This window comes from Oncorhynchus keta, chromosome 15 (assembly GCF_023373465.1).
Source record: "Oncorhynchus keta strain PuntledgeMale-10-30-2019 chromosome 15, Oket_V2, whole genome shotgun sequence".
Lineage (NCBI taxonomy): Eukaryota > Metazoa > Chordata > Actinopteri > Salmoniformes > Salmonidae > Oncorhynchus > Oncorhynchus keta.
In genome coordinates, this window is record NC_068435.1 from 10,304,419 (window position 1) to 10,329,083 (window position 24,665).

The 24,665-nt window shown below is 43.0% G+C and overlaps 1 protein-coding gene across 1 annotated transcript in view; it reads left to right on the forward strand.

Annotated features, from left to right (window-relative positions):
* Window positions 1–8,929: 8,929 nt before the first annotated feature.
* The window catches only part of LOC118373446 (probable G-protein coupled receptor 158), a 122,579-nt gene continuing 106,843 nt past the window's right edge, over window positions 8,930–24,665 (forward strand). Inside the window, exons 1-2 of the mRNA XM_052463262.1 lie at window positions 8,930–10,251; window positions 23,382–23,487. Of these exons, the coding sequence (XP_052319222.1) occupies window positions 9,332–10,251; window positions 23,382–23,487 (1,026 nt within the window). The 5' untranslated portion in view covers window positions 8,930–9,331. The remainder of the gene's footprint in view (window positions 10,252–23,381; window positions 23,488–24,665) is intronic.

A 24,665-nucleotide genomic window follows, 5' to 3' on the forward strand; every position in this document is an offset into this window, starting at 1 on the left:
TAAAAAAAAGATAAAGAAAAACCCTTGAATGAGTAGGTGTGTCCAAACGTTTGTCACGCCCTGACCATAGAGAGCCCTCGGGGTTGTCTGTGGTGTTTTAGGTCAGGGCGTGACCAGGGGGTTTTCTAGGTTTTATTTTCTATGTTGGAGTGAGAATGGTTCCCAATTGAAGGCAGCTGATGATCGTTGCCTCTCACTGGGGATCATACTTAGTGTGTCCCTTTTCCCACCTGCGATGTGGGATGTTGTTTTGTAATTGTGCCTATGCACTACGTGCTGCACGATCGTTTATTCTTTTTTGTTTTGGGAAGTTTCGCAATAATAAAGATGTGGAATTCTATTCACGCTGCGCCTTGGTCCACTTATTTATTCAACGGACGTGGCAGAATATCCCACCAAGTAAGGACCAAGCAGCGTGCCCAGGAGGTAAAGGAGGGCTGGACATGGGAGGAAATATTAGGTGGATGTCAAATCAAATCAAACCAAATTTTATTTGTCACATACACATGGTTAGCAGATGTTAATGCGAGTGTAGCGAAATGCTTGTGCTTCTAGTTCCGACAATGCAGTAATAACCAACAAGTAATCTAACTAACAATTCCAAAACTACTGTCTTATACACAGTGTAAGGGGATAAAGAATATGTACATAAGGATATATGAATGAGTGATGGTACAGAGCAGCATAGGCAAGATACAGTAGATGGTGTCGAGTACAGTATATACATATGAGATGGGTATGTAAACAAAGTGGCATAGTTAAAGTGGCTAGTGATACATGTATTACATAAGGATGCAGTCGATGATGTAGAGTACAGTATATACGTATGCATATGAGATGAATAATGTAGGGTAAGTAACATTATATAAGGTAGCATTGTTTAAAGTGGCTAGTGATATATTTACATCATTTCCCATCAATTCCCATTATTAAAGTGGCTGGAGTTGAGTCAGTGTCAGTGTGTTGGCAGCAGCCACTCAATGTTAGTGGTGGCTGTTTAACAGTCTGATGGCCTTGAGATAGAAGCTGTTTTTCAGTCTCTCGGTCCCAGCTTTGATGCACCTGTACTGACCTCGCCATTCTGGATGATAGCGGGGTGAACAGGCAGTGGCTCGGGTAGTTGTTGTCCTTGATGATCTTTATGGCCTTCCTGTAACATCGGGTGGTGTAGGTGACCTGGAGGGCAGGTAGTTTGCCCCCGGTGATGCGTTGTGCAGACCTCACTACCCTCTGGAGAGCCTTACGGTTGAGGGCGGAGCAGTTGCCGTACCAGGCGGTGATACAGCCCACCAGGATGCTCTCGATTGTGCATCTGTAGAAGTTTTTGAGTGCTTTTGATGACAAGCCGAATTTCTTCAGCCTCCTGAGGTTGAAGAGGCTCTGCTGCGCCTTCTTCACGATGCTGTCTGTGTGAGTGGACCAATTCAGTTTGTCTGTGATGTGTATGCCGAGGAACTTAAAACTTGCTACCCTCTCCACTACTGTTCCATCGATGTGGATAGGGAGGTGTTCCCTCTGCTGTTTCCTGAAGTCCACAATCATCTCCTTAGTTTTGTTGACGTTGAGTGTGAGGTTATTTTCCTGACACCACACTCCGAGAGCCCTCACCTCCTCCCTGTAGGCCGTCTCGTCGTTGTTGGTAATCAAGCCTACCACTGTTGTGTCGTCCGCAAACTTGATGATTGAGTTGGAGGCGTGCGTGGCCACGCAGTCGTGGGTGAACAGGGAGTACAGGAGAGGGCTCAGAACGCACCCTTGTGGGGCCCCAGTGTTGAGGATCAGCGGGGAGGAGATGTTGTTGCCTACCCTCACCACCTGGGGGCGGCCCGTCAGGACGTCCAGTACCCAGTTGCACAGGGCGGGGTCGAGACCCAGGGTCTGCCTGGGAGCAAGACATCCTGGTCCGTGACGGGGCTGGATTTCTTCCTGTAGTCCGTGATTGACTGTAGACCCTGCCACATGCCTCTGGTGTCTGAGCCGTTGATGTGAGACCCTTCCTTGGCGGGAGTCGCCGAGGAGTAATGGAGGACAGCGACGACGACGGGGGTCCGTGGCCACACAGAGCCCAAGGGAAACCCTCAAGGTTTTTTGGTGGGGGTACAAGGGGCGGTCGGCCGAGTCGAGGAGAGAGCCAGAGACCGTCTGGGAGTCGATGGAGCAGTTGAAGGAGGGAGATTGGAGAGAGATGTTGGTTAGGTGTATTCTGCAGCATACTCTCCCTGAAGAGAGTGTCATCAGTCCGGTGAAACCTGTGCCGGCTCCGCCCACCAGGCCTCCAGTGCTCCTTCCCAGCCCGGTATGTCTTGCTCCCCGCACTCGCGGGGAGAATAGTGTGTCAACAGTCCCACTCCATAGGCCTGAGCCTTCCTCTGCGCCGGGGCTCATTCCAGGCACGGCGTCCAGTCCCGCTCCAAGGCCGGAGCCTTCCTCTGCGCCGGTGCCCAGTCCAGGCACGGCGTCCAGTCCTGCTCCATTGCCGGAGACGTCCTCTGTTCCGGTGCTCAGTCCAGGCACTCAGCCCGGGCACGTAGCACCCGCGGTCTGAGCGGGTGCTACGTCCCGCACCGGAGCCGCCACCGACGCTAGTTGCCCACTTATTTATTCAACGGACGTGACAACGTTTGATTGGTACATTTTTTATATATATCATTATTTTTTTTTTCAGGACGGACAAATGCCTTCTGTATAAACTTAAATGACTGAAGCCATACATAAAGTAGGTAGAAAGATAATGGACCTATATATAGTTGGACATATATATATATATATATACACAGTGGGGAGAACAAGTATTTGATACGTAGAATGTATGCACACATGACTGACTGTAAGTCGCTTTGGATAAAAGCGTCTGCTAAATGGCATATATTATACACTGCCGATTTTGCAGGTTTTCCTACTTACAAAGCATGTAAAGGTCTGTCATTTTTATTATAGGTACACTTCAACTGTGAGAGACGGAATCTAAAACAAAAATCCAGAAAATCACATTGTATGGTTTTTAAGGAATTCATTTGCATTATTAGTACGCAAACACCATGGCCATCATACCGCTCAGGAAGGAGACGCATTCTGTATCCTACAGATGAACGTACTTCGGTGCAAAACGTGCAAATCAAGGGACCTTGTGAAGATCCTGGAGGAAACCGGTACAAAAGTATCTATATCCACAATAAAATGAGTCCTATAGCGACATAACCTGAAAGGCCGCTCAGCAAGGAAGAAGCCACTGCTCCAAAACTTACAAACTACCGTTTGCAACTGCACATGGAAACAAAAATCGTACTTTTTCGAGAAATGTCCTCTAGTCTGAAACAAAATTGAACTGTTTGTCCAAAATGACCATTTTGTTTGGAGGAAAAAGGGGGAGGCTTGCAAGCCGAAGAACACCATCCCAATCGTAAAGCACGGGGGTGGCAGCATCATGTTGTGAGGGTGCTTTGCTGCAGGAGGAACTGGTGCACTTCACAAAATAGATGGCCTCATGAGGTAGGAAAATGATGTGGATATATTGAAGCACCATCTCAAGACGTCAGTCAGGAAGTTAAAGCTTGGTCGCAAATGGGTCTTCCAAATGGACAATGACCCCAAGCATACTTCCAAAGTTGTGGCAAAATGGCTTAAGGACAACAAAATCATGGTATTGGAGTGGCCATCACAAAGCCCTGACCTCAATCCCATAGAACATTTGTGGGCAGAACTGAAAAAGCGTGTGCGAGCAAGGAGGCCTACAAACCTGACTCCGTTACACCAGTTCTATCAGGAGGAATGGGCACAAATTCACCCAACTTATTGTGGGAAGCTTGTGGAAGGCTACCCAAAATGTTTTACCCAGGTTAAACTATTTTAAAGGCAATGCTACCAAATACCCTCAAATAGTATGTAAACTTCTGACCCACTGGGAATGTGTTAAAATAAATAAAAGCTGAAATAAATCATACTATCTACTATTATTCTGACATTTAACAATCAACCTCTTGAAGCTAGGGGGCAAAGTAAATGGCCTATTTCTCAGGACCAGATGCTAGAATATGCATATCATTGACAGATTATGATAGAAAACACTCTAAAGTTTCCAAAACTGTCAAAATATTGTCTGTGAGTATAACAGAACGGATATTGCAGGCGAAACCCTGAGGAAAATCCAATCAGGAAGTGCCTCTTATTTTGAAACCCTTCTGTTCCTATGCATGCCTATCCTCCATTTAAAGGGATATCAACCAGATTCATTTTTCTATGGCTTCCTTAAGGTGTCAACAGTCTTTAGACATAGTTTCAGACTTTTATTTTGAAAAATGAGCGTGAAAGATCCCATTGCGTAAGTGGATAAGTGTGGGCTCTCAGAGTGAGTTTTTAAGCTACAGAGTAAAGCAGCCATTGTTCTACCCGGTGTTATTGAAAATACCTACACACTCGGTTGATATATTATCGAATATATATTTCAAAAACAACCTGAGGAATGATTATAAAAAACGTTTGACATGTTTCTTTGGACATTATGGAGACTATTTGGAATTTCCGTCTGCGTTGTCGTGACCGCTCTTTCCTGTGGATTTCTGAACATAACGCGACAAACAAACAGAGGTATTTTGGGTAAAAAAATAATCTTTATGGAACAAAAGGAACATTTGTTGTGTAACTGGGAGTCTCGTGAGTGAAAACATCTGAAGATCATCAAAGGTAAACGGTTAATTTGATTGCTTTTCTGATTTTCGTGACCAAGCTTCCTGATGCTATCGATAAACTTACACAAACGCTTGGATTGCTTTCGTTGTAAAGCATAATTTCAAAATCTGAGACGACAGGTGGATTAACAAAAGGGTAAACTGTGTTTTGCAAAATTGCACTTGTGATTTCATGAATATTAATATTTTTTAGTATCATTATTTTACTGTGGCGCTATGCTATTCGGCGTTTGCTGACAAATGATCCAGGGATGGGTAGCGTCAAGAAGTTAAAATAAAGTGGTGATCAGGGAATTGTGACTATGATTTAAATGTCAGGAATTGTGAAAAACTGAGTTGAAATGTATTTGGCTAAGGTGTATGTAAACTTCCGACTTCAACTGTATATATATTTTTATAATAGAATCTTTGGAAACTAATGTCACGCCCTGACCTTAGATATCTGTTTTTCTATATATTTTGGTTAGGTCAGGGTGTGACTAGGGTGGGTACACTAGTTTTGTATGTCTAGGGTTTTTGTATGTCTTGGGTTTTTGTATGTCTATGTTGGCCTGATATGGTTCCCAATCAGAGACAGCTGTTTATCGTTGTCTCTGATTGGGGATCATATTTAGGTAGCCATTTACTCCTTTGTGTGGTGGGATCTTGTCTACAGTAAGTTGCATTTGTGCACACCAGTAGCTTCACGTTTCGTTTGTGCTTTTGTTGTTTTTGTTTAGTGAGTTTCTCTTTATTAAAATGATGTGGAACTCTATTCACGCTGCGCCTTGGTCTCATCATTTATAACAAGCTTGACGAGAAGATCCCACCAACAAAGGACCAAGCAGCGTGCCCAAGAGGAGGAAGTATCCTGGACTTGGGAAGAGATCCTGGATGGGAAGGGATCCTGGACTTGGGAGGAAATCCTGGCAGGACAGGATCGCCTTCCTTGGCCGGAGTCGCCTAGGAGCATGAGAGGACAGCAACGACGTCGGGGAGATAGGCCACAGAAACCCCAATACATTTTTTGGGGGGGAGCACATGGAGCAGTCGGCGAAGTTGAGGGGTGAGTCAGAGACTGTCGAGGAGTTATTGGACAAATTGGAGGAGAGTGAACTGAGGGGAGAGTTAGAGACCTTCAAGGAGTTGTTGATCAAATTGGAGGAGAGTGAAGAGAGAGAGTTGTTGCTTTGGCGTAGTATGCATGGCATTTGCCATGACGAGCGTGTTAGCTGTCCGATGTCACCTGTGCCAGTTCCTCGTACTCGTCCTGAAACGTGTGTTAAAGTTCCGGAACAATTGATGCCGGCTATACACACCAGGTCTCCAGTGTACCTTCACAACCCAATACGTCCTGTGCCAACTCCTCACACTCTCCCTCAAGTGCGCTTTTCCAGTCAGGTGTGTCCTGTGCCAACTGTACCGAACTGTACAGTTCCAAGTCCAGAGCTTCCGGCGACAGTTCCCAGTCCAGAACTTCCAGCGACATTTCAAAGTCCGGAACCTCCTGAGACTGTCTACAGTCCGGAAACTCCTGAGACGGCGACGATCCACGGTCCGGAGCCTCCTGCGACGATCCACGGTCCAGAGCATCCAGAGATGACGAACTAACTAGCTTCTAATTGGCTCATTCATCCCTTGTAACTATTTCCCAGGTCGTTGCTGTAAATGAGAATGTTTTCTCAGTCAACTTACCTGGTAAAATAAAAAAATAACAATCGCCAAAATAAAAGCTTGGCAGGGAGATTAGAACATTCCAGAAACAATGAATTTATTGAATTTGTTATTATGTTTGAGCATTAAAACACAGCATTAGCCATGGCAAAATGCATAGAATTTGTTTTAAACTGCAACCTTTTGTCTCATTTTGGGGTTTAGTGTGCAGATTAATGAGAATAAGACTATAACGTAACAAAATGTGGGAAAAGTGAAGGGGTCTGAATACTTTGCGAAGGCGCTGTAGATGTGCATCATGTAGATTTGCATCATGTGTGTCGTGCTCAGTATGACGTCTCCTTTGCTGTAAAAGCTAGCTCTGCGATGTGTTTACAGCCCTACACCTTATCAATTCGAGGTTTATAATTAAAACAGTGTCTGTCTTTGATACCCAGTGGCTGAGGTGACGGTAATCCTCTCAAATTAAAGAGGAATATCTCTATCTGCATAACCTCAACATTTTCTTCTCATAAGATCAAGTGATCGGGGCATATTTCCACTACTGATAAGACTGACTTACTTTTAAAACTGCTTTTGAAATGGATCATTTTTAAGTGTTTGACTTTGAATAGTTCAATGACATATTTTAATTACATTCAAACTTTGTTGAAAAATGACCTTTTGTAGAATACAGGTCAGAGGCAAGTAGCTCCAGTAAGTACTGTTCTTTCCAATGTTATTTCTATCATAAAAGGGAGTGTCTCTTTAGTCTGGTGGTTTAAGGCTGAGATTTGTCTTTTTTCATCTTTGACGTCAGCATTGCAAAAGTATGTATTATAATTTATGAACACGGAAAATATATGAATTGCATACATTATGTAAAGATCTCATCTTCAGAGTCGCTCAGTGTATAATCAGGAGCACCCACTCCATTGAGCGTAGGATTGCCTCACACTGCGTTGTGTAACTCGCCCCAAATACTGCAGAACTAGCTGCTGCAATTATTTCTTCTAAAAAAACAGCCGTGTCACAATCGGATGAAATCTGTTGTGAAGTTTTTTGTTTTTTTTGTCAGTGTGGGGGGGGGGTCTAAATAATCCTTTGGGAACATAGAGTCCGCATCTCAAATGGAACCCTATTCCCTATATAGTTCACCTTTTAAAATAAATAAAAATAAAAAAAACTCTATGGGTTAGGAGGGGTCAAAATAAGTACACTTTGTAGGAAATAGGGTGCCATTTGGGACGCATCCCAGAGAGTGAAGGTGAAAGCTTTACTCGTAGCGCTGCTGCTGCTGCTGTCAGGAAGGCCCCAGTCGTAAGGCATGTAGAAGATGCACCCGACGGCCATGAAATATTCATCAGGCCATAAGAGGTTGTCGTGCTTACAGGAGAGGAAGATTACATGGAGGGGCATGAGGAGTCTGCATGCACTGGGAAATACTGTCAGTATAGAAATGAAATGGATATATATGATATCACTAGGGTACAGCAATCTGTGATTATAGGAGGATTTGGATAAAGGTGTAGGTGGTGAGAAACGAGGATGCTGACTTGTCGTCTGTACTGCAGTCAGCAGCATAGAAATTTAATGAATAGAACATAGAAACAAACTGGATCTTTTCTTTCTTTTAACAGTAATCTGAAACGATTACTGAAGTGATTCATTTTCAATCCTTTGAAGATTTTTCTTTGCTCTATGCTAATCATAACCAATTACCTTTTATTAGTACAGTGTTATGAGTCCAATGCATTACACTATGTTCTCCATTCTATCTATCTGTCTGTCTCGGTGGAGCTGAACCTGGGACCAGTGCATTTGGGGCCAATGCGGTCGTAACCTCTGTCACCATGGTAACAGCACGTCACCCCAGGCGGCAGGCAGCTCTCCTGGAACTGGCTCTTGATAAAGCCCACAACACAACAAGGCACAGTTGTATTTAGAAACACAAATAAGCAGGCACACCCGTAGGGTACAGAGAAAGCATGACACTATAACATTTCCGTCATCCAGGTTGACTTACAGAATTGAACGCATAAATTTTCATACTAGCGGCCCGTGGGAATAGAACCTACAACTCTGGTGTTACATGCGCCATGCTCTACCAAATGAGCTACACGCTTATGCGTTTTTCTCATTATTAAAACTGTGGGACATTAGGCTACTGGACAGTTACCATGGAAAATACAAAAATAATAGGGACTAATCCATCACCTACAAAAGCCCAATTTAAACCCTGAACGTTTCACTTTAGCAGTCATGCATAAATCCGTGTTCTTTCCCCTCCCCACGCACTACTTTCAGAACCGGACAGCTCCTGGCAGCTCGTGCAACCCATATTATCCCACCTCTCAAAAACGATTGGCAGCAACAGCAGTCACACACGCCTTTCTACGGCTGCATTCACACAGGCAGCCCAAGTCTGACATTTTTTTCACAACTAATTGGTATTTTGACCAATTACATCAGATCTTTTCACAGTAGATCTTTTTCAGAGCTGATCTGATTGGTCAAATGACCAATTAGTGGAAAATAATATCAGAATTGGGCTGCCTGTCTAAACGAAGCCAAATACACCTCATGTGCCCTATGCGATATTGGGAGGGATGGGAATTTGAAAGCAATTTGCTCCAGCCTCCCCTCTGTTTTCACTCTAATTCTACAGCCTGCACTAGGAGGGTTGAAACTGGCGGCTTGAGTGTTAACTCACCCATGTAAAGCGACCACCGGAGCTCACCGCTGCAATAACTAAGCCTGTCTTGGCAGTAAGAGGATTGGTTGACTGTAAAAACATCTGCCTGACGCTTGGTTGCAGAGCGTGAACGGGTGTTGAGGAAGCGTCTCTCTATCACGGACGAGCATGTGAGCAAGTAGCCTACAGCTTTTGATAGTATCGTTTAATGGCACCTTACGCTATTGAATTGGGATGATACTAATTCATCTCCTAGTAGGTGTCCATTAGCCTATCAATTTAGTCACTGCGCGCAAGTGGTTGGTTTCTGTTATGCTCAATGGAGAGCAAACGGATTCTTCACTCTGTCGGTAAAAGCAGTCACGGTATGGCTTTTTTTCTTATGCATCTGCTTCTGCAAATGGGATTCGTTTTCGGATCTAATTATGGGTATGTGGAATGGTCGGATAACGACAAAGACGCTGAAATACGATCGAAGAACCCCACTATGTACAGCACTCAAAATATCAACAAGGAATCGATGCACCATCCAACTTCTTACCCAGGACCCTTCACGGAGCGCACCATTGTGGCGCACAAAATCGAAGAGGACCTGCCTAGGGTGGTAACAGCTTTCCTGCACACGGGAGACTCGTCGGCTCTTGAACAAGTCAACTGTTCTCGGAGGTATGAGTTGAGCAGCCTCCGCGGTGGAACCAATGTGGCCTCACACTATTTTCTCCATAGCGTGCTGGACACCATGGCGCACGCAACCAACTTTCTGAACATGATTTTACAAGCCAACAGGTCAAGAGAGCACAGCCTTCGGAGGGATATTCACTGGTACCACGCACTGGTTCGGAGTATTCTCGAGGGGGACCCCAAAATTCACAGGGCAGTGGTTACATTCCATACTGATGGTCCGACGCCGAGTCCCCATGTTTTCCTTCAAGCGACAAGAACTGGAGGGGAAGTGGTTCTCCAGGACCTTTCCATCTCCGCTCACCACCATCTCAAGAGCAGGAGCCCGGATTCTGAGTGGTTTAACGAGTTCAGGGACCGAAAAAAAACGTACATACAGAGAAGGGCGTCGAGCCGAGACCCAGTAGCCACTCAAAATGGCTACATTCTCGACAAAAGTCAAATCAAGTGGTCTGCGCCTTACCTGGAATGCGAGCATGGGAGTTTCGTACCACACTGGCTACTCACCTTGTCTGCAGGGTTCTATGGTCTGAAGACAAATTCCGCGCCCGAGTTCAGGTGAGTAGTCTATAGACCAAGGGACCTGGCTGTGACTCATGACTGTTTGTTTTAAAGGAACACTTTTGGTTTACATTTGACACGTTTATCTAATCAAACATGTTTTTGTAGGCCTGTCTCGGTTGTTGCAGTCCTGATAGTGCGCTTCTCGCGCTTTGAATCAGGCCATGTGCATGGAAAAGGGCCCAAATAAATCCTGTCAACACAAACAGTAGGATAAAGCTGCTTCGCCACAGCAAAGTTGTGTGGTTTACCGTACTGTATTTTGATCTACATAAGTGACTTTAGAGCTACCCTCTATTCGGATGCGTATGGATAGTTTCCACAGACCTAGCTGACTACATTTACATTTACATTTAAGTCATTTAGCAGACGCTCTTATCCAGAGCGACTTACAAATTGGACTCAACTCCATTGTGAAGGAAGTTTCTGATGAACTTCACAAACGGAGAAGAGCAGAGACCAGACTTTGTGGTGGAACTCAGCTCTGACTACATCAATTCGCACAAGGTCAATACTTTATTATGAAATGTTTACCTTGTAGGCTACCTATTTTTGTCCTCTGTAGTTGCGTGCCTTTCTTTGTTTGGTGAAATCCATACTTTTTAAATAAACGTTAATTACATAGGTTACAACCACCGACTGTTAACTCGTTGACATTGTAGTTGCTCTAGCAATTCAACGCTAATGCGCATGGAGCCTACCAACAATGAAAGGGTCGATGGTTGTATTTGCTTAAGGTTTTATTAAAAATACTGTCCACGAGTAACCAACACTACTGTCCATCGAAAACGGCTCATGTCTATTGTATTCACACTGTAGACCTCTACACTTCATTTTTGAGGAATGTGTTTGCTGTAAAAAAAAAAATTAAAAAACAACCTTTGCCTGCATGGTTAAAAAAAGCTGTCTTTGCTGTGTGAGTAGGTCTGTGCATTAGCAAATACAACAAATATGTCACATTTCAAGGTCCAAGTGTGTACAAACATCTATTTAGTCATGAATGAATTATAAAAGACCACTTTGAATTTCAAGTCCACTTTACTCCCACTTAAATGCAAGTGCTGTGTCTACACAATAATTCCAGCATGTTAGTTTGTCCCTGAGCTTTATTCATTTAGGCAAGACTACGTACTGTAAGTTTAGTTTGTTTTGGTCATGCCTTTAGCATACATGCAAGATCATCTCAAAGCTGTTGCCTCAGCTGATCCAAAAACAATTCCCAAGCCCATATCACTAAGCCAGGAGCTCTATTATGGAGTGCTGCAGGTACAGCAACATTTAGTTCTAAACAGGCACCACAACTGACTACTAATTCACTTCACCAACGAAGCTGATTTATGAATATCAATGATTTGCTAAATTGCACATACCTGCTCTCCCAGGTATTCCATGTCCAGGGTTACCTACACTTTGCTTTAGTCTCTTGTTGAAACCTCTTAACCGAGCTGATCTTCCATGGTGCTTGATCACACTTACCCAGTCAAGTTTAGATCTGCTACGGAAGGGGATCAAACAGAGGCCCTTCTCTAGGTCATCGGATTAGGGTTCAGCCTGAAAATACAAAAAGACCCCTGCTGTTGCAGACAGCTACTGTACGGTTCCGGCTTAGCAAAAAAAATCAAGACTATCAACCCTTTTTTTCTACTTGCGTTTGGTATTTGAGGTGTGTTTCTGTAATTGCTGTAATTCAGTGCTTATCTGTAAAACAGATCTTGGTCTCAGTATGACTCTCTAATAAAATCAAGGTTCAATCACAAATAATCAAATCCACGTCATGCACAGAGGGAAGCATTATCGACCTTGGAGCTGCTTTTGAAGACATCAGATTTCAAGCCCAATATACTTTATTTTGTAAAGTTCACTTTGCTCTCTGACACCCGTTTTATTGGTATTAAAAGCCATCAGTGAGATGACCTTTAATTGGCTGCGAAATTAACTGCTTCCATTGGTTTTTAAAGAGCTGGTTCCTGTTCAGAATTTCAGAATGTCCCGAGGGCGCATTAAAACTCATTTGACATTCCCACAAATGGATGTGGCATCGTCGTCTAATGATTAGCAGCAGCATGACTTTTAGAATAGGCCTGTGGATTCAGTTTCACAATTATAGTTCAGACGTGTCAAAGATCTAAGAGAATCCCTCTGCACGGTCTCGCCTCTTCCTTTTTAGGAGAGTTTGTAGGCCAAATCTTTGTATGTACATCCCAAGCAATCTATTCACCCCAAGGATTAAATAAACCAATACAGACCCCTTTTTGTAAACCTAATCAAAATGTAAATGATTCCAGTGTGATTTTGTGGAGGATATGCAGAATGAGAGCAATGGCTTTGAGGCCATTTTCATAAACAGTCTGTTAAGCCTGTGACATATCGGTTGAGAGATCATCTAGTATAATGGCTGTTTGGTAATGGATTTGTTTGAATTAGACTGTTTACATGAATGTCATCTGTTACTTGCTTGTAACAGCTGACATTCATATTCTGACAATCTCTGAAACTCACTTAGATAATACCTTTGATGATAAAGTGTTAGCAATACATGGTTATAACATCTACCGAAAATACAGAAATGCCAAAGGAGGTGGTGTTGCGGTCTAGATTTAGAACCACATTCCTGTAAAGCTTAGAGACAATCTAATGTTAAATACTGTTGCGGTAATATGGCTACAGGTTCATCTGCCTCACCTAAAGCCCATTCCCCTGGGAAGCTGCTATAGACCACCAAGTGCTAACAGTCAGTATCTGGATAATATGTATAAAATGCTTGATAATGTATGTGAGAAGAGAAGAACAGAACAGAGAAGCATATTTTCTGGGTGATTTAAATATTGACTGGCTATCATCAAGCTGCCCACTCAGGAAAAAACGTCAAACTGTAACCAGTGCCTGCAACCTGGTTCAGGTTATCAGTCAACCTACCAGGGTAGTTACAAACAGCACAGGAATGAAATCATCAACATGTATTGATCACATTTTTACTAACGCTGCAGATATTTGGGAGAACTTGCACAATTGGTGGCTGACTAAATACTTTTTTGCCCCACTGTATATATTTTTAAATCTGCATATTTAGCTAAAATAAATCCAGATTAGCAGGCAATATTAACCAGGTGAAATGCAGAGTCAGGGTATATGCAGCAGTTTGGGCCGCCTGGCTCGTTGTCAACTAATTTGCTCGAATTTTACATAATTATGACATTACATTGAAGGTTGTACAATGTAACAGGAATATTTAGACTTAGGGATGCCACCCGTTAGATAAAATACAGAACGGTTCCGTATTTCACTGAAATAATAAACGTTTTGTTTTCAAAATGATAGTTTCTGGATTCGACCATATTAATGACCAAAGGCTCGTATTTCTGTGTGTTATTATGTTATAATTAAGTCTATGATTTGATAGAGCAGTCTGACTGAGCAATGGTAGGCAGCAGCAGGCTCGTAAGCATTCATTCAAACAGCACTTTCGAGCGTTTTGCCAGTAGCTCTTCACTGTGCTTCAAGCATTGAGCTGTTTATGACTTCAAGCCTATCAACTCCGGAGATTAGGCTGGCGTAACCGATGTGAAATGGCTAGGTAGTTAGCGGGGTGCGGGCTAAAAGCGTTTCAAACGTCACTCGCTCTGAGACCTTGAAGCAGTTATTCCCCTTGCTCTGCATGGGTAAGAGACTAGGCTTGTGTAACCGATGTGAAGTGGCAAGCTAGTTAGCGTGGTGCACGCTAAAAGCGTTTCAAACATCAATCGCTCTGAGACTTGGAGTAGTTATTCCCCTTGCTCTGCAAGGGCCGCGGCTTTTGTGGAGCGATGGGTAACGATGCTTCCAGGGTGGCTGTTGTCGATGTGTTCCTGGTTCGAGCCCAGGTAGGGGCAAGGAGAGGGACGGAAGCTATACTGTTACACTGGCAATACTAAAGTGCCTATAGGAACATCCAATAGTCAAAGGTATATGAAATACAAATGGTATAGAGAGAAATAGTCCTATAAATACTATATTAACTACAACCTAAAACTTCTTACCTTGGAATATTGAAGTTTCATGTTAAAAGGAACCACCAGCTTTCATATGTTCTCATGTTTTGAGCAAGGAAGTCAAATGTTAGCGTTTTTACATGGCACATATTGTACTTTTACTTTCTTCTCCAACACTTTGTTTTTGCATTATTTAAACCAAATTGAACATGTTTCATTATTTATTTGAGGCTAAATTGATTTTTATTTATATATTATATTAAGTTCAAATAAGTGTTCATTCAGTATTGTTGTAATTGTCATTATTACAAATACAAATTTTTTTTAAAACGGCCGATTAATCGGTAGCGGCTTTTTTGGTCCTCCAATAATCGGTATCGGTGTTGAAAAATCATAATCGGTTGACCTCTACTAACAATGACAAGCCACCAGGGTCTGACAATCTAGATGGAAAACTACTGAGGATAATAGCAGACGATATTGCCACTCCTATTTTCCACATCTTCAATTTAAGTCAACTAGAAAGTGTGTGCCCTCAGGCCTGGAGGGAAGCTAAAGTCATTCCACAACCCAAGAATAGTAAAGCCCCCTTTACTGACTCAAATAGCCAACCAATCAGCCTGTTACCAACCCTTAGTAAACCTCTGGAAAAAATAGTGTTTGACCAGATACAATGCTATTTTACAGTACAAAAATTGACAACAGAATTTCAGCATTCTTATAGGGAAGGATACTCAACAAGCACCTCACTTACACAAATGACTGATGATTGGCTGAGAGAAATTGATGATAAAATTATTGTTGGGGCTGTCTTGTTAGACTTCAGTGCAGCTTTTGACATTATCGATCTTAGTCTGCTGCTGGAAAAACATATGTGTTATGGCTTTACACCCCCTGCTATAATGTGGATAAAGAGTTACTTGTCTAACAGAACACAGAGGGTGTTCTCTAATGGAAGCCTCTCAAATATAATCCAGTTAGAATCAGGAATTCCCCAGGGTAGCTTTTTAGTCCCCTTGATTTTTACATTTTTTACTTACGACATGCCACTGACTGAGTAAAGCCAGAGTTTCTATGTATGCGGATGACTCACCACTATACACGTCTCCTACTACAGCGACTGAAATTACTGCAACACTCAACAAAGAGCTGCAGTTAGTTTCAGATTGGGTGGCAAGGAATAAGTTAGTCCTAAATATTTATAAAACTAAAAGCATTGTATTTGAAACAAAACACTCACTAAACCCTAAACCTCAACTAAATCTTGTAATAAATCATGTGGAAATTGAGCAAGTTGAGATGACTAAACTGCTTAGAGTAACACTAGATTGTAAACTGTCATGGTCAAAACATATTGATGCAGAAGTAGCTAAGATGGGGAGAAGTCTGTCTATAATAAAGTGATGCTCTGCCTTCTTAACAGCACTATCAACAAGGCAGGTCCTACAGACCCTAGTTTTGTCGCACCTTGAATACTGTTCAGTCGTGTGGTCAGGTGTCACAAAAAAATAACTTAGGAAAATTGCAATTGGCTCAGAACAGGGCAGCACGGCTGGCCCTTGGATGTACACAGAGAGCTAATATTAATAATATGCATGTCAATCTCTCCTGGCTGAAAGTGGAGGAGAGATTGACTTCATCACTACTTTTATTTATGAGAGGTATTGACATGTCGAGAGCACACAGTGTGTTGTGAAATCTGTGGAATGTATTGTAATGTTTTAAAATTGTATAAACTGACTTAATTTTGCTGGACCCCAGGAAGAGTAGCTGCTGCTTTGGCAGCAGCTAATGGGGATCCATAATAAATACAAATACAATGGTTAAGCTATTACGTTATGGCTGTATGGTTTTGTTTTGAGCCGAGTGACTTCAAAACAAAAGCCTTTCTCCTGCTTGGTGGTTACCCCATGTTTCTGGATCCTCACATTCCCACACACATTTAGTCTCACCTTCCATTCCTCCTTCCTTCCCTTACACACACACACACACACACACACACACACACACACACACACACACACACACACACACACACACACACACACACACACACACACACGCACGCACACACACACACACACACACACACACACACACACACACACACACACACACACACACACACACACACACACACACACACACACACACACACACACACACACACACACTAACATAGAGAGAGAGAGATTATTTAGCTCATCAACACTTTCTCTTCTCGCTCCTGGGAAAAGATGGAATGAGCCTCAGCCTGTTCTCTTCATTGGTGTTTGTTTCAGGCACATGCAGCTAATGGTGTTAGGCTCCTCTCGAGAAGCAGCCCTGGGCCTGGGCATTAGGAGTGAGGGAGAAAGAGTGATGGGGAGTGGGGCAGGCAGCCAGACAGACCGACCGACTGTGTGAAAGTGGGAGATAGTGTTTCATCATGTAAGAAAGAGTGAAAGGTTGCCAGACACAGAAAACACAGAGATCAGGAGGATTCATGACAAACTGAAAAAAAGGTAAAGAAATAAAGAGCGAGAAAAGGGAATATAAAGATGGACACTAACAGACAGACTGAATAAAGAGAGAGACTGACCTGGGGCCCATGGGTAGATACTAACAGACAGCCTGAATAAAGAGAGAGACTGACCTGGGGCCCATGGGTAGATACTAACAGACAGGCTGAATAAAGAGAGAGACTGACCTGGGGCCCATGGGTAGATACTAACAGACATACTGAATAAAGAGAGAGACTGACCTGGGGCCCATGGGTAGATACTAACAGACAGACTGAATAAAGAGAGAGACTGACCTGGGGCCCATGGGTAGATACTAACAGACAGACTGATTAAAGAGAGAGACTGACCTGGGGCCCATGGGTAGATACTAACAGAAAGACTGAATAAAGAGATAGACTGACCTGGGGCCCATGGGTAGATACTGACAGACAGGCTGAATAAAGAGAGAGACTGACCTGGGGCCCATGGGTAGAGAACACCTGATGTCAGCCAATGACATAGGTCTACATACTGATACATTAGTAGACAAGGGATTTCAGCTTTGTTCACTTGTCTGGCATTCAGTTTTACTATCGTTGCATTCCTGGGACCGTGTTCATGAAATGTAGTAGTGAACTGTACAGATTTAGGACCCGCCAGTCCAACTATCCAGCTGTCTGAATGCCAACTGTGGATATGTGAAAGGTTCTTTGGATGCAAGCCATTGCAGTAGCCTAATGCAGGGGTTCCCAAACTTTTTCACTCGAGGACCCCCCTTCCATCATTGAGGAACATCCCTTCGCCCCCCTCCCTACGCACGCGTCACATCTATTTCTATAGGCACAAGCACTGTTCACACCCCTCTTATTGGTGGAGAGAATGTTGCTGTTTTGAAGCAAATTTTCTTGCAATTCTATTAAAAAAAATTCATGTGATATTTAAGTGACAAAAAATTAACCAATGTAGTAGCCTAATGAACCAATGCAGTAGCCTAATGAACCAATGCAGTAGCCCAATGAACCAATGTAGTAGCCTAATGAACCAATGCAGTAGCCTAATGAACCAATGCAGTAGCCTAATGAACCAATGCAGTAGCCTAATGAACCAATGCCGTAGCCTAATGATTGCAGTAGCCTAATGAACCAATGCCGTAGCCTAATGAACCAATGCCGTAGCCTAATGAACCAATGCAGTAGCCTAATGAACCAATGCAGTAGCCTAATGAACCAATGCAGTAGCCCAATGAACCAATGTAGTAGCCTAATGAACCAATGCAGTAGCCTAATGAACCAATGCAGTAGCCTAATGAACCAATGCAGTAGCCTAATGAACCAATGCCGTAGCCTAATGATTGCAGTAGCCTAATGAACCAATGCCGTAGCCTAATGAACCAATGCCGTAGCCTAATGAACCAATGCAGTAGCCTAATGAACCAATGCAGTAGCCTAATGAACCAATGCAGTAGCCTAATGAACCAATGCAGTAGCCTAATGAACCAATGCCGTAGCCTAATGAACCAATGCAGTAGCCTAATGAACCAATGCAGTAGCCTAATGAACCAATGCAGTAGCATAATGAACCAATGCAGTAGCCTAATGAACCAATGCAGTAGCCTAATGAACCAATGTAGTAGCCTAATGAACCAATGCAGTAGCCTAATGAACCAATGCCGTAGCCTAATGAACCAATGCAGTAGCCTAATGAACCAATGCAGTAGCCTAATGAACCAATGCAGTAGCCTAATGAACCAATGCAGTAGCCTAATGAACCAATGTAGTAGCCTAATGAACCAATGCAGTAGCCTAATGAACCAATGTAGTAGCCTAATGAACCAATGCAGTAGCCTAATGAACCAATGCAGTAGCCTAATGAACCAATGCAGTAGCCTAATGAACCAATGCCGTAGCCTAATGATTGCAGTAGCCTAATGAACCAATGCCGTAGCCTAATGAACCAATGTAGTAGCCTAATGAACCAATGCAGTAGCCTAATGAACCAATGCCGTAGCCTAATGATTGCAGTAGCCTAATGAACCAATGCAGTAGCCTAATGAATGCAGTAGCCTAATGAACCAATGCAGTAGCCTAATGAACCAATGCACTATTTATTTTATTTTTATTTATTTCACCTTTATTTAACCAGGTAGGCTAGTTGAGAACAAGTTCTCATTTGCAACTGCGACCTGGCCAAGATAAAGCATAGCAGTGTGAACAGACAACACAGAGTTACACATGGAGTAAACAATTAGCAAGTCAATAACACAGTAGAAAAAAATGGGCAGTCTATATACAATGTGTGCAAAAGGCATGAGGAGGTAGGCGAATAATACAATTTTGCAGATTAACACTGGAGTGATAAATGATCAGATGGGCATGTACAGGTAGAGATATTGGTGTGCAAAAGAGCAGAAAAGTAAATAAATAAAAACAGTATAAAAACAGTATGGGAATGAGGTAGGTGAAAAAGGGTGAGCTATTTACCTATAGACTATGTACAGCTGCAGCGATCGGTTAGCTGCTCGGATAGCTGATGTTTGAAGTTGGTGAGGGAGATAAAAGTCTCCAACTTCAGCGATTTTTGCAATTCGTTCCAGTCACAGGCAGCAGAGTACTGGAACGAAAGGCGGCCAAATGAGGTGTTGGCTTTAGGGATGATCAGTGAGATACACCTGCTGGAGCGCGTGCTACGGATGGGTGTTGCCATCGTGACCAGTGAACTGAGATAAGGCGGAGCTTTACCTAGCATGGACTTGTAAATGACCTGGAGCCAGTGGGTCTGGCGACGAATATGTAGTGAGGGCCAGCCGACTAGAGCATACAAGTCGCAGTGGTGGGTGGTATAAGGTGCTTTAGTGACAAAACGGATGGCACTGTGATAGACTGCATCCAGTTTGCTGAGTAGAGTGTTGGAAGCCATTTTGTAGATGACATCGCCTAAGTGAATCGGTAGGATAGTCAGTTTTACTAGGGTAAGCTTGGCAGCGTGAGTGAAGGAGGCTTTGTTGCGGAATAGAAAGCCGACTCTGGATTTGATTTTTGATTGGAGATGTTTGATGTGAGTCTGGAAGGAGAGTTTGCAGTCTAGCCAGACACCTAGGTACTTATAGATGTCCACATATTCAAGGTTGGAACCATCCAGGGTGGTGATGCTAGTCGGGCATGCGGGTGCAGGCAGCCAATTGAAAAGCATGCATTTGGTTTTACTCGCGTTTAAGAGCAGTTGGAGGCCACGGAAGGAGTGCTGTATGGCATTGAAGCTCGTTTGGAGGTTTGATAGCACAGTGTCCAATGACGGGCCGAAAGTATATAGAATGGTGTCGTCTGCGTAGAGGTGGATCAGGGAATGCCCGCAGCAAGAGCAACATCATTGATATATACAGAGAAAAGAGTCGGCCCGAGAATTGAACCCTGTGGCACCCCCATAGAGACTGCCAGAGGACCGGACAGCATGCCCTCTGATTTGACACACTGAACTCTGTCTGCAAAGTAATTGGTGAACCAGTAGCCCAATGAACCAATGCAGTATCCTAATGAACCAATGCAGTATCCTAATGAACCAATGCAGTAGCCTAATTAACCAATGCAGTATCCTAATGAACCAATGCAGTAGCCTAATGAACCAATGTAGTAGCCCAATGAACCAATGCAGTAGCCTAATGAACCAATGCCATAGCCTAATGAATGCAGTAGCCTAATGAACCAATGCAGTAGCCTAATGAACCAATGTAGTAAGTAGCCTAATGAACCAATGTAGTAGCCTAATGAACCAATGCACTAGCGCAATGAACCAATGCAGTATCCTCATGAACCAATGCAGTAGCCTAATGAACCAATGCAGTATCCTAATGAACCAATGCAGTAGCCTAATGAACCAATGTAGTAGCCTAATGAACCAATGTAGTAGCCTAATGAACCAATGCAGTAGCCCAATGAACCAATGCAGTAGCCTAATGAACCAATGCCATAGCCTAATGAATGCAGTAGCCTAATGAACCAATGCAGTAGCCTAATGAACCAATGCAGTAGCCCAATGAACCAATGCAGTATCCTAATGAACCAATGCAGTAGCCTAATGAACCAATGCAGTAGCCTAATGAACCAATGCAGTAGCCTAATGAACCAATGCCGTAGCCTAATGATTGCAGTAGCCTAATGAACCAATACCGTAGCCTAATGAACCAATGTAGTAAGTAGCCTAATGAACCAATGTAGTAGCCTAATGAACCAATGTAGTAAGTAGCCTAATGAACCAATGTAGTAGCCTAATGAACCAATGCAGTAGCCTAATGAACCAATGCCGTAGCCTAATGAACCAATGTAGTAGCCTAATGAACCAATGCAGTAGCCTAATGAACCAATGCCGTAGCCTAATGTTTGCAGTAGCCTAATGAACCAATGCAGTAGCCTAATGAATGCAGTAGCCTAATGAACCAATGCAGTAGCCTAATGAACCAATGCACTAGCCCAATGAACCAATGCAGTATCCTAATGAACCAATGCAGTATCCTAATGAACCAATGCAGTAGCCTAATGAACCAATGCAGTATCCTAATGAACCAATGCAGTAGCCTAATGAACCAATGTAGTAGCCTAATGAACCAATGCAGTAGCCTAATGAACCAATGCAGTAGCCTAATGAACCAATGTAGTAGCCCAATGAACCAATGCAGTAGCCTAATGAACCAATGCCATAGCCTAATGAATGCAGTAGCCTAATGAACCAATGCAGTAGCCTAATGAACCAATGTAGTAAGTAGCCTAATGAACCAATGTAGTAGCCTAATGAACCAATGCACTAGCGCAATGAACCAATGCAGTATCCTCATGAACCAATGCAGTAGCCTAATGAACCAATGCAGTATCCTAATGAACCAATGCAGTAGCCTAATGAACCAATGTAGTAGCCTAATGAACCAATGTAGTAGCCTAATGAACCAATGCAGTAGCCCAATGAACCAATGCAGTAGCCTAATGAACCAATGCCATAGCCTAATGAATGCAGTAGCCTAATGAACCAATGTAGTAGCCTAATGAACCAATGTAGTAAGTAGCCTAATGAACCAATGTAGTAGCCTAATGAACCAATGCAGTAGCCTAATGAACCAATGCAGTATCCTAATGAACCAATGCAGTAGCCTAATGAACCAATGCAGTAGCCTAATGAACCAATGCAGTAGCCTAATGAATGCAGTAGCCTAATGAACCAATGCAGTAGCCTAATGAACCAATGTAGTAGCCTAATGAACCAATGTAGTAGCCTAATGAACCAATGCAGTAGCCCAATGAACCAATGTAGTAGCCTAATGAACCAATGCAGTAGCCTAATGAACCAATGCAGTAGCCTAATGAACCAATGCAGTAGCCCAATGAACCAATGCAGTAGCCCAATGAACCAATGCAGTAGCCTAATGAACCAATGTAGTAAGTAGCCCAATGAACCAATGTAGTAGCCTAATGAACCAATGCAGTAGCCTAATGAACCAATGCAGTAGCCCAATGAACCAATGCAGTAGCCTAATGAACCAATGTAGTAAGTAGCCTAATGAACCAATGCACTAGCCCAATGAACCAATGCAGTATCCTAATGAACCAATGCAGTATCCTAATGAACCAATGCAGTAGCCTAATGAACCAATGCAGTATCCTAATGAACCAATGCAGTAGCCTAATGAACCAATGTAGTAGCCTAATGAACCAATGTAGTAAGTAGCCCAATGAACCAATGTCGTAGCCTAATGAACCACGTGCCAGTAGAAGTGTGTGCATGTGTACACTGCAGTATACTCTCCCAGAGGCAAACAGCATCAAGCAGCCTTTGGTCTATTGATTTACTGTAAGCGGATAAGCTATTCATGTTTTGGTTACAGTTAACATGATGTTCAGAGCTAGATTCAACATGATTCAATTGGGATATTTAGGCTTGGCTGCTTCTCTCATCAGGGCACATGAAAAAAATGAAATAAAAATTGATTCAACATAGTATGAACATATTAACGTTATACACAGGACATTATTTTTTGTTTTGTTTCAATTGACATTAAATTGGAAGATATACTCTAATTGAGTGGCATTTGATGCTCATACTAGTTTTTGCCTGGATAATAGTTCATCTGTAGGAATTGGACCAAAGTGAGACCCTGTTATGATGAGGTCACAATGGAACCTCTGCCCTTCTTTCATTCTCTGACACTAAAAGAGACGTCTGAGTTGAAGCTAACTGCTCTCTGACCTCTCGCCACCCTCTCTCTCTTTCTCTCTAACCTCTCTCTCTCTGACCTCTCTCTCTCTCTAACCTTTCTCTCTCTCTGACCTCTCGCCACCCTCTCTCTGATGTCTCTCCACCCCTCTCTCTCTCTATCTCTCCCCCTCTCCACCCACCCTCTCTCTGTATCTCTCTGTATCTCTCTGTATCTCTCTCTCTCTCTCTCTCTCTCTCTCCCCCCTCCTCTCTCTCCATCCCCCACCCTCTCTCTCTTTCTGACCTCTCGCCACCCTCTCTCTGGTCTATCTCTACCCCTCTCTCTCTCCAACCACCCTCTCTCTCTCTCTCTCTCTCTCTCTCTCTCTCTCTCTCTCTCTCTCTCTCTCTCTCTCTCTCTCTCTCTCTCTCTCTCTCTCTCTCTCTCTCTCTCTCTCTCTCTCTCTCTCTCTCTCTCTCTCTGTCTTTCCTATTACAGGGGTGTGGTTCGAGTGGACATCAACCTCCAGGATGTGGACATTGACCAGTGCTCCAGCAGTGGCTGGTTTGCTGGAACTCACCGCTGTAATCTAACCAGCATGGATGTGAGTCTACTTCTCTGATCCTTAAATTAGTCCATTAATCTGTCCAACTTTCCATCTATCCATCCCTCCCTCCATCCATCCACCCCTTTGTCCATCCATCCATCCATCCATACAAAACAATCATGCAGGACATAAAGCCCTTAGTAAGAATGCAGGACATAAAGCCCTTAGTAAGAATGTAGGTCATAAAGCCCTTAGTAAGAATGCAGGACATAAAGCCCTTAGTAAGAATGCAGGACATAAAGCCCTTAGTAAGAATGCAGGACATAAAGCCCTTAGTAAGAATGCAGGACATAAAGCCCTTAGTAAGAATGCAGGACATAAAGCCCTTAGTAAGAATGTAGGACATAAAGCCCTTAGTAAGAATGCAGGACATAAAGCCCTTAGTAAGAATGTAGGACATAAAGCCCTTAGTAAGAATGCAGGACATAAAGCCCTTAGTAAGAATGCAGGACATAAAGCCCTTAGTAAGAATGTAGGACATAAAGCCCTTAGTAAGAATGCAGGACATAAAGCCCTTAGTAAGAATGTAGGACATAAAGCCCTTAGTAAGAATGCAGGACATAAAGCCCTTAGTAAGAATGCAGGACATAAAGCCCTTAGTAAGAATGTAGGACATAAAGCCCTTAGTAAGAATGTAGGACATAAAGCCCTTAGTAAGAATGCAGGACATAAAGCCCTTAGTAAGAATGCAGGACATAAAGCCCTTAGTAAGAATGCAGGACATAAAGCCCTTAGTAAGAATGTAGGACATAAAGCCCTTAGTAAGAATGCAGGACATAAAGCCCTTAGTAAGAATGCAGGACATAAAGCCCTTAGTAAGAATGCAGGACATAAAGCCCTTAGTAAGAATGCAGGACATAAAGCCCTTAGTAAGAATGCAGGACATAAAGCCCTTAGTAAGAATGTAGGACATAAAGCCCTTAGTAAGAATGCAGGACATAAAGCCCTTAGTAAGAATGCAGGACATAAAGCCCTTAGTAAGAATGCAGGACATAAAGCCCTTAGTAAGAATGCAGGACATAAAGCCCTTAGTAAGAATGCAGGACATAAAGCCCTTAGTAAGAATGCAGGACATAAAGCCCTTAGTAAGAATGTAGGACATAAAGCCCTTAGTAAGAATGCAGCAATATGTATGACCCTCTGAATGTTATTGCTAATGCATATAAAATCTCAGA